Raw genomic sequence first — 19,563 nt, 5'->3', positions numbered from 1 at the left:
GAAACAATGGTGGCCCTCTTGAAGCATGTGGGAACAACAGACTGGGATAGGGATTGATTGAATATGTCCGTAAACACACCAGCCAGCTGGTCTGCGCATGCTCTGAGGGCGTGGCTGGGGATGCGTCTGGTTCATCCTTACGAGCAATTTCCAAATGCCTGAAGGTACCACGTTCGTCTGTACAAACAATAGTATGCAAGTATAAACCACGCAGCCGTCACACCGCTCAGGAAGGAGACGTGTTCTGTCTCCTAGAGATGAACGTACTTTGGCACGAAAAGTGCAAATCAATCCCAGAACAACAACAAAGGATCTTGTGAAGATACTGGTGGAAACAGGTACAGAAGTATCTATATCCACAGTAAAACAAGTCCTATATCGACATAACCTGAAAGGCCGCGCAGCAAGGAAGAAGCCACTGCTCCAAAGCCGCCATAAAAAAGCCAGACTACGGTTTGCAACTGCACATGGGGACAAAGATAGTACTTTTTGGAGAAATGTGCCCTGGTCTGATGAAACAAGAATTGGTTTGGCCATAATTACCATTATGTTTGGTGGAAAAATGGGGAGGCTTGCAAGCTGAAGAACACCATCCCAACCGTGAAGCACGGGGGTGGCAGCATCATGTTGTGGGGGTGCTTTGCTGCAGGAGGGACTGGTGCACTTAACAAAATGGATGGCATCATGAGGGAAAATGATGTGGATATATTGAAGCAACGTCTCAAGACATCAGTCAGGAAGTTAAAGCTTTGTCACAAATGGGTCTTCCAAATGGACAATGACCCCCAAGCATACTTCCAAAGTTGTGGCAAAATGGCTTAAGGACAACAATGTCAAGGTATTGGACTGGCCATCACAAAGCCCTGACCTCAGTCCCATAGAAAATATGTGGGCAGAACTGAAAAAGCGTGTGCGAGCAAGGAGGCCTACAAACCTGACTCGGTTACACCAGCTCTGTCAGGAAGAATGGGCCAAAACTTATTGTGGGAAGCTTGTGGGAAGCTACCCGACACGTTTGACCCAAGTTAAACAATTTAAAGGCAATGCTACCAAATACTAATTGAGTGTATGTCAACTTCTGACCCACTGGGAATGTGATGAAAAATAAAAAAATAATAAATCATTCTCTCTACTATTATTCTGACATCTCACATTCTTAAAATAAAGTGGTGATCCTAACTGACCGAAGACAGGGAATTTTTACTCTGATTAAATGTCAGGAATTGTGAAAAACTGAGTTTAAATGTATTTGGCTAAGGTGTATGTAAACTTCTGACTTCAACTGTATGTATTTGTGTGTGGTTTAATTGTGTGATACTCATTTAGTTAACCTGTCTTACACACAGTGCCTTCAGAAAGAAAGTTAAAAAACGTTGGAGAAAGTTAAACATGTTTTTAGAAATTTTTGCAAATGTATTGAAAGTGAAATGCATAAATATCTCAATTACATAAGTATTCACACCCCCGAGTCAATACATTGTAGAAGCACCTGGCAACAATTACAGCTGTCTTTTTAGGTTAATCTCTAAGAGCTGTGCTCATGTGGATTATATAAAATTTGCCCATTATTCTCATAAACATTCTTCAAGCGCTGTCAAATTGGTTGTTGGTTTTTGCTAGAAGACCATTTTCAGGTCTTGTGATAGTTTTAAGTAGATTTGAGTCTAACCTTTAACTAGACTATTCAGGAACATTTACTTTTTTTTTTCTAAAGCAACTCGTGTAGATTTTGTCTTGCATTCAGGTTATTGTGCTGTTGAATTAATTTCCCAGTGTCTCGTGGTAAGCTGACTGAACCCGGTTTTCATGTAGGATTTTGCCTGTGGTTATAGCTATGTTCTGTTATTTTCATCCTAAAAAAACTATATTCCTTGCCGATGACAAGCATACCCATGGCATTATTCAGCCAACACCATGCTTGAAAATATGACCAGTGGTACTCAATGAAGTGTTGTTTTGGATTTGCCCCAAACATAATGCTTTGTATTCAGGATGAAAAGGTTATAAAAAATAAATAAGAAATACATTTAAAACTTCAGTCTAACACAACAAGATGTGGCTAAAGTAAAGGGGTCGGAGTACTTTCTGAAGAAATTGCAGGACAGAAGGGTTTAGCATCCATTTTCTTGTTGACCAATGTATTGTTGTTTCCTCCAGGGTTCGGGAATAAATGAGTCGTCCAACCAGAGCCTGTGCAGCGTGGGCTCTCTGAGCGACAAGGAGCTGGAGGTCAGTATGACTACATGCGTGTGCCAGGGGCGGCCTTATTTCTAGTATAGCAGATTGGCTGACTGTCATTCATGTTCCATTCACCCAGCTCAATGTAACGTCGATAAGTTTAGGCTACTACATGATACTCAAATGTTCCCTATACCCATCATGAGGTCCCTACAACAGGTAGAGAGAAACATTTGAGTAATCCAGGCAGCGACACATTCAATACCACTTTGCACACTCTTCCCTGCATCTAGCTGGTCTAGGGTGTAATCATTAGTCCAACAGTTTGAAGGGAAGTCAATGTACCCAGAGGGGGACGAAAACTAGCTGTTCTCCGGCTATATTTATTTATATATTTATATATTTATATATATATATTTATTTATTTATTTATATATTTATTTATATTTACTTATTTATATATTTATTTATATATATTTATTTATTTATATATTTATTTATTTATATATTTATTTATATATATTTATTTATATTTATTTATATTTATTTATTTATATATGTATTTATTTATATTTATTTATATATATATTTATTTATATTTATTTATTTATTTATATATTTATTTATTTATATATTTATTTATATATATTTATTTATATTTATTTATATTTATTTATTTATATATGTATTTATTTATATTTATTTATATATATATTTATTTATATATATTTATTTATATTTATTATTCATATTTATTTATTTATATATATATATATATATGTATTTATTTATATTTATTTATATATTTATTTTTATATATATATATATATATATATATAAAAATTCACTGCGGATGGTCCTCCCCTTCCTCCTCTTAGGAGCTTCCACTGGCGCGTGTGTGTACACACACACACACAGTCAGTCTTGCTTAACTAACCTTGTGGGGACACACAATTCAGTTCCATTCAAAATACTATTTTCCCTAACCTTAACCCAAAAACCTAAGCCTAGCTCCTTAACCTTGTGGGGACTAACAAAATGTCCCCAGTTGGTAAATTTTTCTGTTTACTATTCTGGTGTCCCCACAAGTATAGTTACACACACGCACACACGATCAATGGAAATTAGGTAACCCAGAAAAGATTGACACAAGTTATTCTGTAGTTGTCTTTCCTCCAATGGTGTGTACTGTGTGATTCTGTTGCTTAGACACCAGAGAAGAAGCCCAGTGATCAGAGAACCAGGAAGAGGAAAGGAGAGCAGTACGATAAGGGAGGCGCCAGAAGTCACAAAATTAGCGATTATTTTGAGGTGAGTGAGAAATTCATGATGTGTGTAGCTTTCTTTCTAACATATGGCTGTCTTGATATCTCATTACCTTCACGTGAAGCACTTTAACACGCTTGATTTGAAATACAGCGTTTCTTCAGGCTCTTTGTCTGTCCTTGTACTTTCATCCTTCAATGGCTCAATCATTTCTCTCTGTTTCTCTCATGCGCACATGCTTTGACTCAGTTTGCTGGTGGTAGTTGCCCTGCCACCAGTCTGGCGCGGGGCATCCCTCCCCTGGTGCGCTCCTCCTGTCAACACTCACACTCTAACCCCCCAGTGGCGGTGAGCACCAGCCCTCTTTATGCTCCCTCACTTAACGACTAACATGACTCTCAGTGTAGATCGATGGGAACAGTCTGAAATATTTCTTCCCCCCCTTCTATCTCATTAGGTGCAGCAGGGCAGTCCGTCGTCCACAGGCTCAGCAGCTCCCGCCGAGCCCTTCTCCTCCTCCTCCAGCTCCCTGAAGCCTGTTCTGCTCCATTCCTCCTCATCCTGCCACAAATCTACTCAGGTAAACAACCCTGCCTGGCCTCACACCTTACCTGGCATGGCTAGACAGTTGTCTCCCCTTGGCACAGCTCACATCCACTTCTGCCATTTCAGAACGCACTGTTGTTGTGCCACTCCATACTAGGCAGTTGAAGTAATCCTATCCTTAACTTGGAAATAATTGGAAAGCTGGTTATTGACCACCAGCCTAACTACGCATTTGTTGATTAATCAACCCTATTGATGGATGGATTGTCCCTTCTGTCATTAGTGCCTTTTGTACTAATCACTCTCCTCCCTCTTTTCCCATCTCTTTTTCTCTCTCTCTCCTCCCACTCACTCACTCTCTCACACCACAGTCTGACTTGACGCTTGAGAAGCTGACAGCATTAGAGAACAACAAGAACTCTGACCTAGAGAAGAAGGAAGGTCGGATAGACGACTTATTGAGGGTAAGACATTGTTTCACATCTTTATCTCTTTATACAGCATTGGAGTTACCCGTTAGAAGAAAAACTGTGTAGGAGAATCCAAAATGTTTAATGTGACCAAAACGTTGCTTGTTTATTTGCAAATCTTCTGAGTTTACCTTTAAAAATATATATATAATAATCTAATTACATCTCAAAGTAATTGTCGAATGATGTTGGGTAGTTCCTGTGATAGTAGCTGTAGGTGTCTGATAACTAGGGAGGCAAAATTACTACTGTATACAAACACACAGGTGTCATCGGAATTTCATAATTCCTAAATGTGTACATTAATTAAATCACTGTCTATTTTATAAGAATTTGTAAGATTCCTATTAGCATAAAATAGACGGAGACCAGTCTTACCAAAATTAGATAATAGTATTTATTCTCGGAGCTCTCTGCCATGGAACCAAAAACAACAGTTTATATACAAAATATGACGTCATAGGTTATAAAATGTCCTTCCTCCGATCGACCAGGACAAAACAGGTTCAAAAGTTTATTCCAACCCCCCCCCCCCCCCCCCGCTCGCTCACTCCAGACACACACTTATCAAGATTCACTTCTGGAATCTTCACCTTCATCCATCACTATTTAGAAGACAGTTCCAGATAATGGAAAACCCAGGAAAACACTCGCTGCCTTATCTAAACATCCCAGAGCTAAGTTGAGTCGGTTCAACCATAGGTTAACGATCCTTTCTGCTTACTTAAAACCCACAATCCATTTCCTCCCCAACCTAGCTGGAATGGTATTTATTATGTTTCAATCTACACAATCCCTTCCTTATGAATTAATATTATTAATCAGATATAATAAAACAGAGTAGTTTATTTAGTTATAGTTCTATTTAAAATGTAGATATTGTTTAGTCATTATTCATAAAATTCCTAACAGGGTTCTTTTTTTTTTTTAGGCTAACTGTGACCTGCGGCGCCAGATAGACGAACAGCAGAGGGCGCTGGAGCGGTACAAGGAGCGCCTCAACAAGTGTGTGACCATGAGCAAAAAGCTGCTTATCGAGAAGGTGAGTGTCTGTATTTCCATGGATACCCTTGATTCTAAATGTCCAAAACAACAAACTGATATGGTTAAACTTTAAAAAGAACAGTACTTAGTGCAAAATCGATACCGAGTGGCATAAGGGTCTGTTCACACCGCAGAAGAAGCACAACCTGGCTCAAGGTAAATTCTAACCCTTGGAGGTCCAGAGTACTAGCTACCTGGTAGTTAAATGGCAGTTCCACCACTTTTCAATCTCATGTTCGTTATATCCAGCACAATACCAGTGTCTACATATGTAAAAAGGTGCATTTCTATGTTTTGTAGGGAGAAAATATATAAAGTTAAGTTCTACCCGATGACATCATCAAAAGTTAAAACAGTGGTTTTCAAACTTGAGTTTCATGTAGATGTGGAGAGCAAGATAATATCCTTCTGGCTAGAAACATATTGCAGGTTTTGAAAATCACTTGTTTTTCTTACTTCAAAGAACCATTTTTTTTTTTAGGAACTCTTTTTATTTTTTATTTTTTACCATAGATCATAGAAACATGCTGTTTTCACATGTGTAGACACTGATATGGTGCTGGAGATAATGATTGAGGTTGAAAAGTGGCGGAATTGCCATTTTAATTAATTGGCCTGAGATTCTACTCACCTGGTGTCATAGGTCAAAATCAGACCCTGATTAGAAGTAAATAATTGTAATCATCGGTGTGTGTCCAGTCGAAGCAGGAGAAGAGGACGTGCCGGGACAAAAGCATGCAGGACCGCCTGCGACTGGGCCACTTCACCACCGTGAGACATGGAGCGTCCTTCACCGAGCAGTGGACCGACGGATATGCCTTCCAGAACCTCATCAAGTCAGTACACACACAACCTCTTCAAGTGAACACACACAACTTAGAGTCACACATACATACACGTTACTCCTAATGCATAGAAATAAATAGGACTATGATTTCAATGGCCCAGCCCAGCACTGTGCCATCCTCATTGCCCCTCATTGTGTCTGCCTCTGTGTGTGTTCCCAGGCAGCAGGAGAGGATAAACTCTCAGAGGGAGGACATAGAGAGACAGAGGAAGCTGCTGGGTAAGAGGAAGCCTTCTACCACCACCACCACCACAACGGCCCAGAGCCTCACCCTCCTCACCACCCCCAACACCATGGAGCCTCCAACCGCCCCCAACAGCTCCGGTACCAACAAACGCAAGAGCAAGACCAATGGACAAGACAACGAAGCGTAAGGACGAATTGTACCTCTGGCTTATCTTTGTGGGTCATGTTCATTAGGAACAAAATGGAATAAAACAAAGGAAAACAGGGAGGGACTACATGAACTTGTCCAATAAGAAAGGCTCCTTCTCATTTTCTGTTGCAAAATGTTTACCCTTGAGTGTCCTTATGAACACGACACAGATATAGGGAAAGGGTGTCCCAATGCCCTTTTAGGAATTTTAGACGATTTGATTTATATAGGCAATATGGTGAAACTTCCACCTAGCTTATTAGAGGACAAGTTGAAGCTATTACGATATTGCTTACACCTGTTAAATCCTCTCAGATCTCCACAAGTGCAGAGGGTCTAGGGGTCGACATTTGGCCAATGTCGTTGACTTATGCCAAGCCCCCACAGTAAGAGTTTGGAACGATAGTGGCACGATTCATGTGTCGCAGCTGTTTTTCATGATCTTTAGGTCGTTTGTGAAAAACGGGACCTCATGAGTCACAGTATGGCAGGGTCAACGACATCCAATTTATTGCACTTGCGAGCTCCGGACAAATGTCTGAATTTTCTGTCACAGTTCTGCAGGAGTTGGCAAGGTAACTTTGTTAAATTCTAAGTACTTGGGATAACCGGTACCATGAAAATGTCTCACCTTTTAGCCAGGTAAATGTCTATGGCAAAGAAACCTTTGAAACTAACCTGCTCTGGGGCAGGCTAACTCCATTTATCTTGAATGAAGTGTCTGAGCTGCGAGTTGAGGACCAATGAAAATGTCCTACCTTTTGCAAAGATTGCGTCATTTGAGGAAGACGACTAAGGCGAACCGAGAGGGACAACTGGGCCCAAAATCTTCTCCAGAAGTTGGTGCATCTTATTTCATTTTTTCCCCACTAACCAAGCAAGACGTTTTTATATATGGAGGTCATTGAGAGCGTGTCAAATTTGGTCCCAGAAAATTGCAATGGCTTATTTGCTACGTGAGGCTTATTTTAATAGATCGATGTTTTGTAATGTTTAGATTGTTACTGGTGTATTGATATAAGTAAGACCCATGGCATCCCTGCAACTTTGAAGGGGAAAAAAACACTTTATATCAGAGTTGTCTATTCACATGCGTATCTGCCCTTTCGTTGGCTAGAATGGTCCAACTCCCACCTGATCTTTCCTCCCGACTGCCTTCCGTTTTTGAAGACATTTAATTAAATTGTTAGAGCGCCCGCTTGAGTATCTGGTCAACAGAATGGATGATCTGCGACAATATCCACCGTCGTAATACGGATGAATCCTGAGCTGGAATGTGACATTAACTGAAGCTGGCTAGCTTTTGAAAACCCTAAGTGGATTTAGCTTCTAATGTAGTATGCCACTCTGATCTTTTGTCCAATTATTGGCAAAGCACTAATCTGATTTGGTCAAAATACTAGTTAGTGGCAAAAGATCCAAATTGGACTGCCTTTTATTAACATAGCCGTTGTTGGCCGACTAGAATGTATACATTATGACAGATTTGAAAAATAAGCCATTCATTTGGTTTGAATCTGCTATTTTGAATTATGAAATAAAATCAAACTTGATTCATAATAGTGGAAAGGACACGGACAGAGTCATAGCGGCTGAGTCGCAAAGTGTGAGCACTCTTCTGATAGCAAATCTTCAAAATGTACCAGCTGTTCTTTCTCTCTTACAGTGGAGGATATCAAAAGACATTAGCCTTTACAAAAAATCACAGCGTGTGGGAGAGCCATTAATAAAGAGGGTGTTAGGTTCTTAACAGAGTTAAAAACTCAAACGGATGACTAGGAAAAGCTCAAATCAAGTTTATTCACCCACTGGATCATATAGCTGTAAAGACCAAGACATTTCTACACAGGCACATATATTTATACCCTCCTACTAGGCAGAGTCAACTACTTGCACATCTAGACACCCAATACTTCTCGATTGCTAGTCAGGAACTTAATTGGTTCCTCTCACTGGTGTAGTCATGGCCACGCCTCCCTGCTAGAACCTTGGTGGGCGTATATGTGTGTAACAGAACTGTTCCTTCTCACTTCATCTGTCCTGACCTCGGCCCAAATTCCTCACTCCTCCCTACTCCATGGCTGTCCTACCTTTATCAGTAACTAAAACCAGACTGTTGCCCTTTGCCTTCCTCCATAGGATCCATGAGATTGAACAATAACATGTTTGACCGACTGTAAACGTCCTGCCTCCTCCGCATTTGTCTCACTCAGTAACTTTCCATACACCTAGTTCTTATCCACCCTCCACTGACACAAACATATACATTCATTATACATGGAAAGTAATCAATAAGTTCTAGTAAGGTAGCATGAATAAAGATATTTCAAGCTAGAATCTAACAAGCGTCAAATATGCACATCCAAGTTGTTCAGGTGCTGAACAGCAAGCTTCCACACAGGTGTAGCTGGTCCGTTGATTAAGCGCCTGAGGCAGTCTTCAATAGGGACGAAAACCGAAAGAAGATGACTTTGTTTTATAGTTGCCCATTTTGTCTTTGAACCACACAGGTTGTCGCTTGCAGAATATCACGAGCAGGAGGAGATTTTCAAACTCCGGCTTGGGCATCTAAAGAAGGTACTGTCCGTCTCTGCTGAAAAGAAACAAATCCAAACAGTACTGTCATTAGACATGATTGTTATATGAAGAGTGTGTGTGATACTGAGTGACTAACAAGTGTGTGTGTCTCCTGTAGGAGGAAGCAGAGATCCAGGCAGAGCTGGAGAGGTTGGAGCGCGTCAGGAACCTCCACATCCGGGAGTTGAAGAGGATCCACAACGAGGACAACTCCACGTACGCTCCCCTTGGCCTTCCTCTCTTTTTCTGCATTCCATTCCAATTACCAAACTCGTTCTCACTACAAAGTAGAATAATCTTATCATGGTCCTGAAGATTGAAGGCAGGTTGATGTTTGTCATGAATCTTGCCCTGGAGGCAGAACTGAGAGATTTCCGCTAGCTGGGCCAGCTGTAAAGGCTATATTGTAAAAATTAATGAATACAAAAATGTAACCATAATTTAAGGTTAGGGTTAGGCATCAGAATTGGCAGTGTGGTTGGGGTTAAAATTCGATTTGTTGACTTTGTGGCTGCCTCCAGGGCAAGATTCATGACAATTCATGACAATAAATGCCAACCTGCAGATTGAAGACCTTGATTATTTGAATCTAGTGGGTTAGTGGAGCAAAAGCCAGCACATCCTGTAGCTCTCCAGGACCAGCAAGAGTACAGAACATTTTGGAGTGGACTGTCCTGTTATGCTTATCCTCCTGGAATGTAGCATGTACCTGTTCCTTTGCTCAATCCTCATTCAGAAACTGACCAGTGGTCTCCCCCTCTCATCAGATTTAAAGACCACCCCACGTTGAACGATCGATACCTGCTATTATATCTACTGGGACGAGGTGGCTTCAGTGAAGTTTACAAGGTGACCACTTTTTAGTCTTGGTGTCAGTAAACGTCGGCGAACAGCTTTGTCACTGAACCTATATAACATGAAAACAGTCTAACCAGCTCTGCTAGGATGAGTAAAATGGTCAGAGGTGTTCTCTGATTTTGTTTCTGGAAGTAGCTAGCAAACTAGCCAATTTAAGCCAGTTAACTTGAGAACCCTCAGATTAACCCTACTCCTTGGCCAGAGCGTCCAGTGTGCCCTCTATGCACTCCGAGTGAACGGACAATCTGACAACGCTCTGAATTTACGAACGACCCAGAGCGCACTCTGTAACACTGGAGGCAATTTCCGAAAGGCATCCTAAGTCCATACATGTAATGAACTGAATATTGCTCTATAACATTGTTTTGGTCTGACTCCGTGTTCATCCTTAGGCCTTTGACCTAACGGAGCAAAGATACGTGGCGGTTAAGATCCACCAGCTCAACAAGAACTGGAGGGACGAGAAGAAGGAGAACTACCACAAGTAAGGAAACCTGTGGCTGGACTGACATTTTGTGTCTGCCAAACAGCCGTCTCGGCACACAGAATAATAATTTGAAGTAGACTGGAAAGCACTTTATGGAAAACAAGTTTGATGTGCTGCTGTTGCCGGTTGTATCATATACAACACAGTTTCTCGCTTTTACTTTAGATTTGAGTAAATAATTGCTGCCTTCTCATAGATATCATCCAAGAAAAATTCAAAGATTAAATCAGTTGTTTTGCGTATAGAAAATGTTGCCTCCAACTCCGCTACCTCAGTCGTTGGCAGTGTTTTAAATATTTTAATCAGCCCATAAAATAATAGTTTAACTTAAATCACACACACACCCCTTGGATGGTTGATGTAATACCCCCTTAATCTGTACATCCATTATCCGGTTGTAGGGATTTTCCAAGATGTTCTCGGCTGTGTGTCTTCATGTGAATGCTTAGGTCCGACACTGTAGACATCGCGTGTGTGTGTGTGTGTGTTGTGTGCTGTGTTGAGTCACTACAGTGTTTGACCGTAGTGCATCCATGTTTGTTTCAGGCATGCCTGCAGAGAGTACAGGATCCACAAGGAACTGGACCATCCCCGAATAGTCAAACTGTATGACTACTTCTCACTGGACACAGACTCGTAAGTCACTCCATCACTAACCCATGGATGGATAGGAACTTTCATCCATGCTTTTATTCATAGTCAATCTAGTCAATTTAGCCCTTAGTTCAGTGTCTGTATGGTGACTTCCATTATTCTAGTTTTTTCTCCTAACCTGTGTTCTCTTCCACAGGTTCTGCACAGTGCTGGAGTTCTGCGAAGGCAACGACCTGGACTTCTACCTGAAGCAGCACAAGCTGATGTCTGAGAAAGAGGGCCGCTCCATCATCATGCAGATCGTCAACGCCCTCAAATACCTCAACGAGATCCGTCCGCCCATCATCCACTATGACCTCAAGCCAGGTCAGTCAGGCCACGGTCAGCTCCTGACAACCCTTACTCTAACCTGCCCCCGATAACCCTAATCCTAACCTTAATCGTTGCAGGAGTAGGCTTGAGCTGTACAGGAGTGACCGGGTCAAATATATGTTTGTGTGTGTGTGTCAAACACTTTTTCAACAAATCAAAAACTGAAAAATTGGGCGTGCAAAATTATTCAGCCCCCTTAAGTTAATACTTTGTAGCGCCACCTTTTGCTGCGATTACAGCTGTAAGTCGCTTGGGGTATGTCTCTATCAGTTTTGCACATCGCGAGACTGACATTTTTTCCCATTCCTCCTTGCAAAACAGCTCGAACTCAGTGAAGTTGGATGGAGAGCATTTGTGAACAGCAGTTTTCAGTTCTTTCCACAGATTCTCGATTGGATTCAGGTCTGGACTTTGACTTGGCCGTTCTAACACCTGGATATGTTTATTTTTGAACCATTCCATTGTAGATTTTGCTTTATGTTTTGGATCATTGTCTTGTTGGAAGACAAATCTCCGTCCCAGTCTCAGGTCTTTTGCAGACTCCATCAGGTTTTCTTCCAGAATGGTCCTGTATTTGGCTCCATCCATCTTCCCATCAATTTTAACCATCTTCCCTGTCCCTGCTGAAGAAAAGCAGGCCCAAACCATGATGCTGCCACCACCATGTTTGACAGTGGGGATGGTGTGTTCAGGGTGATGGGCTGTGTTGCTTTTACGCCAAACATAACGTTTTGCATTGTTGCCAAAAAGTTCAATTTTGGTTTCATCTGACCAGAGCACCTTCTTCCACATGTTTGGTGTGTCTCCCAGGTGGCTTGTGGCAAACTTTTTAAACAACACTTTTTATGGATATCTTTAAGAAATGGCTTTCTTCTTGCCACTCTTCCATAAAGGCCAGATTTGTGCAATATACGACTGATTGTTGTCCTATGGACAGAGTCTCCCACCTCAGTTGTAGATCTCTGCAGTTCATCCAGAGTGATCATGGGCCTCTTGGCTGCATCTCTGATCAGTCTTCTCCTTGTATGAGCTGAAAGTTTAGAGGGACGGCCAGGTCTTGGTAGATTTGCAGTGGTCTGATACTCCTTCCATTTCAATATTATCGCTTGCACAGTGCTCCTTGGGATGTTTAAAGCTTGGGAAATCTTTTTGTATCCAAATCCGGCTTTAAACTTCTTCACAACAGTATCTCGGACCTGCCTGGTGTGTTCCTTGTTCTTCATGATGCTCTCTGCGCTTTTAACGGACCTCTGAGACTATCACAGTGCAGGTGCATTTATACAGAGACTTGATTACACACAGGTGGATTGTATTTATCATCATTAGTCATTTAGGTCAACATTGGATCATTCAGAGATCCTCACTGAACGTCTGGAGAGAGTTTGCTGCACTGAAAGTAAAGGGGCTGAATAATTTTGCACTCCCAATTTTTCAGTTTTTGATTTGTTAAAAAAGTTTGAAATATCCAATAAATGTCGTTCCACTTCATGATTGTGTCCCACTTGTTGTTGATTCTTCACAAAAAAATACAGTTTTATATCTTTATGTTTGAAGCCTGAAATGTGGCAAAAGGTCGCAAAGTTCAAGGGGGCCGAATACTTTCGCAAGGCACTGTATATATATTTTTTTAGGTCAATCTGTTTCCCATTAGTTTTCTATGGCAAGCCCGATTTAATAGAAATATGCTTGCAGTTCCTAGCGCTTCCACTGGATGTCAACAGTCTTTAGAAATTGGTTGAGGTTTTTCCTTTTGTGTAATGAAGAAGTAGCCCTGTTCAGAACGAGGGTAGTGTGAAGTGTACTGTTTTGAAAGAGGCGCGTGACCTGAAAGCTCGCTACACTTTGTTTTCCTCCGGTATTGAACACAATTTATCCCGTCTTAAATTTGATTGATTATTTACGTAAAAAAATAAAAAGATCTTCAAAGGTAAGGCATGAATTATATCGTTATTTCTCAGTTCTGTGTCGCGCCTGGCGGGATGAAATATGATTGTCTGTGTTTGTTTCATGGGGTCCTTAGATCATCACATGGTTTGCTTTCGTCGTAAAGCCTTTTTGAAATCTGACACCGTGGCTGGATTAACAAGAAGTCAAGCTTTAATTTGACATATTGCATGTGTATTTTCAAGAATGTTAAATATTTACAATTCTGTAGTTTGAATTCTCGCTCTGCAATTTCACTGGATGTTGGCCAGGTGGGACGCTAATGTCCCACGTACCCTAGAGAGGTCCATTTAAGACAAAAGCTCTTTACCTGACTCGATTTGATGGCTAGAAATGATGGCTAGAAATGTACACTCCCTTATTGCTGACTACAAATCATCTATAACTGGGTTAATAACACCCTAACTAGCAAAGAATATTAACAAAATGTGCACGTGGCTACATGCAGTTCCTGCTTTGATCTCAAAACAAGCGCATCTACTCACAACCGCTCATGGTGTAAACAGTCCAGTTCAAAGTAAGTGGCACAGATCCATACATGGCAATGGTTTATTTGCATTTAGGCCCACTGCAGCTCTGATTGGTTATGCCGCACTGGTCTGGTCTATGTAGAGTGCGTGCTGAGTTGTACATGTCAATGCAATAGAATCCTATTCCAATGTGTTCTGCCTACAACAAAATCTCTTGCTTAGTTAGTTAGTTAGTTTTGCATACTAATAAGTCTTGCAGAGTTTGTTTTTGTTTCGGTATGTTGTGTTGAAATTGGCTAGTATTGTTGATTTGATCACAACTGCCACAGTAAAGGGAAATTGATATTGTTAACTAACAGGGAAAACTCTGACCTTTTTTAGAAAGTTGATTAATCTCGTGCTTCTCTCCGTGGGCTAATACTGTATTTCAGGGCTACTACGCGCTGAAATACAATTAACTGCTTACCACAAATAACCTCAATCAAAAGATGCATCACAATGTGTGTTATGCGTTTCACTACATTTCCCATCTCTCTCTCTCCATAGGCAACATCCTCTTGGTGAACGGCACGGCGTGCGGCGAGATCAAGATCACCGACTTCGGCCTGTCCAAGATCATGGATGACGACAGCTACAACTCTGTGGACGGGATGGAGCTGACCTCCCAGGGAGCAGGGACTTACTGGTACGCACTTTACACACACTTGCAAGCGTACATATCCATGCAAGCACACATACGCGTGCACAAGCAAAAACACTCATACAACAGCCAGCATTGGAAACTTTTTAACATTCACACACTCAATCTACAACGGAGAAAAAAAGAAAAAAACGACATATGCAACAATTTCAAAAGATTTTACTGAGTTACAGTTCATATTGGGAAATCAGTCAATTGAAGTTCATTTGGCTGTAATCTATGGATTTCACATGACCAGAAATATAGATATGCATCTGTAGGTCACAGATACTGTACCTTTTTTAAATTAGAATAATTTTTAAGGTAGGTGCGTGGATCAGTAAACCAGTCAGTCAGTGTCTGATGTGACCACCATTTGCTTCATACAGCGCGACACAGCTCATTCGCATAGAGTTGTTCAGGCTGTTGATTGTGGCCTGTGGAATGTTGTCCCGCTCTCCAATGGCTGTACAAAGTTGCTGGATATTGCCGGGAACTGGAACGCGCTGTCGCTCCAGAGCATCCCAAACAAGCTCAATGGGGGAAGAGCTGGGACATTTTCAGCTTCCAGGAATTGTGTACAGATCATTGCGACACAGGGCCGACATGGCGGTGGATGAATGGCACGACAATGGGCCTCAGGATCTTATCATGGTATCTCTGTCCATTCAAATTGCCATCGATAAAATGCAATTGTGTTCGTTGTCTGTAGCTTATTCCTGCCCATAGCAAACCTCTCACCCACACGACGCTATACTGACATCTGTCTGGTACAGTTGAAACCTGGGATTCATCCTCGAAGTGCACAATTCTCCAGGGAGCCAGTGGCAATCGAAGGCGAGGATTTGCCCACTGAAGTCGGTTACGACGCCAAACTGCAATAAGGTCAAGACCCTGATGAGGATCAAGAGGAGCACACTGATGTCTTTCCCTGACACGGTTTCTAACAGTTTGCGCATGGAACATTTCGGGGTTCTTTTTAAATCCGCTCGTGAAACACGAGACCAACACTTTATATGTTGCGTTTTTAAATATTTGTTTAGTATACATTACTAATTTATAATGCCCCCTCTGCAGGTACCTGCCCCCAGAGTGTTTTGTGGTCGGCAAGGAACCCCCCAAGATCTCCAACAAGGTGGATGTGTGGTCGGTGGGGGTCATCTTCTACCAGAGCCTCTACGGACGCAAGGTAAACACACCACGCTCAAGCAGAACGCTTGAATGGATTCCCCTTCGCAACGCTGTGCGTCCTTGCGATGTCTTGCTAACATCGTTCCTGACAAACGTCACCGTCTGAAACGTTACTCTAGAACCAGCTGTTCTAACGAGGCTACTGAAACTTTACACTTTGAAGTATTTATTTGCTAGTCCCTTCGACCGTTCTCCTTTTGTCCTTCTCAAGCAACAATGATCTTGAAAGTCTTGGCGTTTGTAGTCTTTCAAAGAAATCCTGCCTCTTTTCCCCCCCTCTATCGCTTTTGTCTCCCTCTGTAAATCTCTTTCATTTTATTCCTCTCTCCAGCCATTTGGACACAACCAGTCCCAGCAGGACATCTTGCAGGAGAACACCATACTGAAAGCCAAAGAGGTGCAGTTTCCCCCCAAACCTGTGGTCACCACAGAAGCCAAGGTACGCAACACACATTTGTAAACACACATACGTTTGCATGCACACAAACATTCTCTCTCCATGCACACACACTCACTCTCAAAGTCCGCTAAACCATGGAATCAACCTCCCATCCCTTTACAATCATTTACCCAGATTGAATTGTATCTTGAGTGAACCATCCACCATTCCTTTAACTTGTCACAAAATATTCAAAAGGTTTGGTCACAAAGGGGGACCAGCGTGTGTGTTTCAGGGTAGGAGGGTGTATCTGATCTCCATCAGCTAGGACTTGACATTGGATAATCAAATCTCCCCATTATTTTTGCCTATTTAAAAAATATATATATATCTCACACACACAGTACCAGTCAAAAGTTTGGACACACCTACTCATTTAAGGGTTTCTTTATCTTTGTTTTCTACATTGTAGAATAATAGTGAAGACATCAAAACTATGAAATAACATATGGATTCATGTAGCAACCAAAAAAGTGTTAAACAAATTTTCTTCTTCTTCAAAGTAGCCACCATTTGCCTTGATGACAGCTTTGCACACTCTTGGCATTCTCTCAACCAGCTACACCTGGAATGCTTTTCCAACAGTCTTGAAGGAGTTCCCACATGCTGAGCACTTGTTGGCTGCTTTTCCTTCACTCTGCGGTCCAACTCATCCCAAACCATCTGAATTGAGTTGAGGTTGGGTGATTGTGGAGACCAGGTCACCTGATGCAGCACCATCACTCTCCTTCTTGGTCAAATAGCCCTTACACAGCCTGGAGTTTTGTTTTGGGCCATTTGTACTGTTGAAAAACAATTGATAGTCCCACTAAGCACAAACCAGATGGGATGACGTATCGCTGTGGTAGCCATGCTGGTTAAGTGTGCCTTGAATTCACCAGCAAAGCACCCCCAAACCATCACACCTCACGGAGAGAACCACACATGCGGAGATCATCCGTTCACCCACACCGCATCTCACAAAGACAGTGGTTGGAACCAGAAATCTCAAATTTGGACTTGTCAGACCAAAGGACAGATTTCCACTGGTCTAATGTCCATTGCTTGTGTTTCTTGGCCCAATCAAGTCTTCTTCTTATTGGTGTCCTTGTAGTAGTGGTTTCATTGCAGCAATTCGACCATGAAGGCCTGATTCACGCAGTCTCTTCTGAACAGTTGATGTTGAGATGTGTCTGTTACTTGAACTCGGTGAAGCATTTATTTTGGCTGCAATCTGAGGTGCAGTTAACTCTAATGAACTCATCCTGTGTTCTTTGTTTAACACTTTTTGGGTTACTACATGATTCCATATGTTATTTCATAGTTTATCTTCACTATTATTCTACAATGTATTCTACATTTTTGACTGGTTGTGTGTGTATCTATGGGGGGATTTGGAAATGATCCAGACAATTACATTGATGGAAGCCACAATCTATATGCAATATTAAAGCTGATCTACCTTCTAAAAATACAAATAAACGTCTCACTTCGGTGCCTTTTTATCTCCATCAGGCCTTCATCCGCCGCTGCCTGGCCTACCGCAAGGAGGAGCGCATCGACGTGCTGCAGCTGGCCCAAGACCCCTTCCTCATGCCCCCCTTCCGCAAGGCCCTGGCCACTGGAGCCGGGCCATTGGTGTCGGGCTCCACGCCCTCCACCTCCAGCGCCTACAACAGCAGTGCCTCGAACTGAGGCACCCAACGCCACCCCAGAAGACCCCTGTGGGGGCCACATTACTCAAACGCCCTCCCTTCTGGATAGTGGGATGGGTGAAGGAGGATGGAGGGGGTAAAAACAGACTAAAGGATGGAGGAGGATTATCTGAAGTGACCTCCCTATCCCCACCCCTCCTAAGACATGAAGGGGCAGTGCCAGTCTATGGCTTCTCTGTAGGACCCAGTGGCTGTCCATGTACACACACACACACCTGCCACAAAGAAGAGAAAGACCTTGCTCTGACCAGTGGGCTGCTTCAGAGGGCTATAGGAAAATGGACTGAAGTTAGTGTGTGTTGTGTGCGTACATGTTTTTGGGAAAACAAAACAGCTCAAATCAATTTGTATTTGTCACATACACATGTTTAGCAGATGTTATTGCGGGTGTAGTGAAATTCTTGTAAGCTAGAAGCATGGCAGCCCTATCTGTCGGCACCATTTTCCTACATATCCATTCCATTTGTTTTGAGAGAGCTTTTACATTTTTTTTTGCTTTTGTTTTATTGTAAGTTGAACTCTATTTCCCAATAATATAATCCATTACACCCCCCCCCCCAATGGTGAGCCATGAACTTTTTTGAAGGACTCAAATGATGGGGGAGTTTCTATTTCTGATGACCTAAGTTGAAAGCATGCCTGGCTGATACAACTCTGTTAGGTTTACACTGAAAAGTTAAAGAAAGCGGTCATTTTCACTAGGATTGTCACTTTTGACTGATTTGATCAGATTTAAATATATTTTCTTGGATATTAGATTGGGAATTTACTTGTCTATTTTTTTCATTAGGCTTTTCTTCAAAATGGAGAGGGAGAGACTTAATAGAAATGCATATAAACCATTACACCAACTTTTGGTATGACTTTGTGGTTTGTTAGCAAGTAGTTACTTCAAAGAGAATTCTCATTCATTGTAAATTGTGCAGTATAACAATCTAAATTCCAACATGACTTAAATAATAGCAAAGTTATTTTAGTATATTGTGAAACATGATTTCAGCTTGAGCATAGGTGTGTTGTTTACCAGAGAAGAGTAGAATAGCCTAACTGGTAATACTCAAATATACACAGCCATACAGAGCTAGCTACGTGCTACTTACAAGGCTAGCAACCCAACGACTGCCTGAAGAGCCAATCTCAAAGTGCCTTCAGAAAGTATTCACGCCACTTGACTTTTTCCACATTTTGTTGTATGGATTAAATTGAATGGCCTACACACAATCCCCCATAATGTGAAAGTGGAATAATGTTTCTAGAGATTTTTACAAATGAAGTCTTGCGTCTAAGTATTCAATCCCTTTTATGGCAAGCATGAAGTTCAGGAGTGAACGTGCTTACAGTACATTGCGAAAGTATTCGGCCCCCTTGAACTTTGCGACCTTTTGCCACATTTCAGGCTTCAAACATAAAGATATAAAACTGTATTTTTTTGTGAAGAATCAACAACAAGTGGGACACAATCATGAAGTGGAACGACATTTATTGGATATTTAAAACTTTTTTAACAAATCAAAAACTGAAAAATTGGGCA

The 19,563-nt window shown here is 41.6% G+C and overlaps 1 protein-coding gene across 5 annotated transcripts in view; it reads left to right on the top strand.

Annotated features, from left to right (window-relative positions):
• LOC110491674 (serine/threonine-protein kinase tousled-like 2) overlaps positions 1 to 19,005 on the top strand; it is a 39,420-nt gene extending 20,415 nt beyond the window's left edge. For 3 of the 5 annotated variants that reach the window (XM_036946564.1, XM_021565296.2, XM_036946566.1), the window contains 18 exons: positions 2,158 to 2,229; positions 3,388 to 3,489; positions 3,694 to 3,792; positions 3,902 to 4,024; positions 4,362 to 4,454; positions 5,392 to 5,502; positions 6,204 to 6,340; positions 6,512 to 6,721; positions 9,238 to 9,304; positions 9,423 to 9,520; positions 10,072 to 10,153; positions 10,555 to 10,646; positions 11,196 to 11,285; positions 11,440 to 11,609; positions 14,576 to 14,714; positions 15,786 to 15,897; positions 16,231 to 16,338; positions 17,833 to 19,005. In XM_036946564.1, coding sequence (XP_036802459.1) covers positions 2,158 to 2,229; positions 3,388 to 3,489; positions 3,694 to 3,792; positions 3,902 to 4,024; positions 4,362 to 4,454; positions 5,392 to 5,502; positions 6,204 to 6,340; positions 6,512 to 6,721; positions 9,238 to 9,304; positions 9,423 to 9,520; positions 10,072 to 10,153; positions 10,555 to 10,646; positions 11,196 to 11,285; positions 11,440 to 11,609; positions 14,576 to 14,714; positions 15,786 to 15,897; positions 16,231 to 16,338; positions 17,833 to 18,012 — 2,085 coding nt within the window. In that variant the 3' untranslated portion in view covers positions 18,013 to 19,005. The remainder of the gene's footprint in view (positions 1 to 2,157; positions 2,230 to 3,387; positions 3,490 to 3,693; positions 3,793 to 3,901; positions 4,025 to 4,361; positions 4,455 to 5,391; positions 5,503 to 6,203; positions 6,341 to 6,511; positions 6,722 to 9,237; positions 9,305 to 9,422; positions 9,521 to 10,071; positions 10,154 to 10,554; positions 10,647 to 11,195; positions 11,286 to 11,439; positions 11,610 to 14,575; positions 14,715 to 15,785; positions 15,898 to 16,230; positions 16,339 to 17,832) is intronic. The other 2 variants (XM_036946567.1, XM_021565297.2) reach the window with 1 other exon arrangement.
• The last annotated feature ends 558 nt before the right edge of the window (positions 19,006 to 19,563 follow it).

Source organism: Oncorhynchus mykiss, chromosome 16 (genome assembly GCF_013265735.2).
Source record: "Oncorhynchus mykiss isolate Arlee chromosome 16, USDA_OmykA_1.1, whole genome shotgun sequence".
Taxonomy (NCBI): domain Eukaryota; kingdom Metazoa; phylum Chordata; class Actinopteri; order Salmoniformes; family Salmonidae; genus Oncorhynchus; species Oncorhynchus mykiss.
Note: the sequence above shows the minus strand (reverse complement) of the source record. Positions and strands in the feature narration are given on the sequence as shown.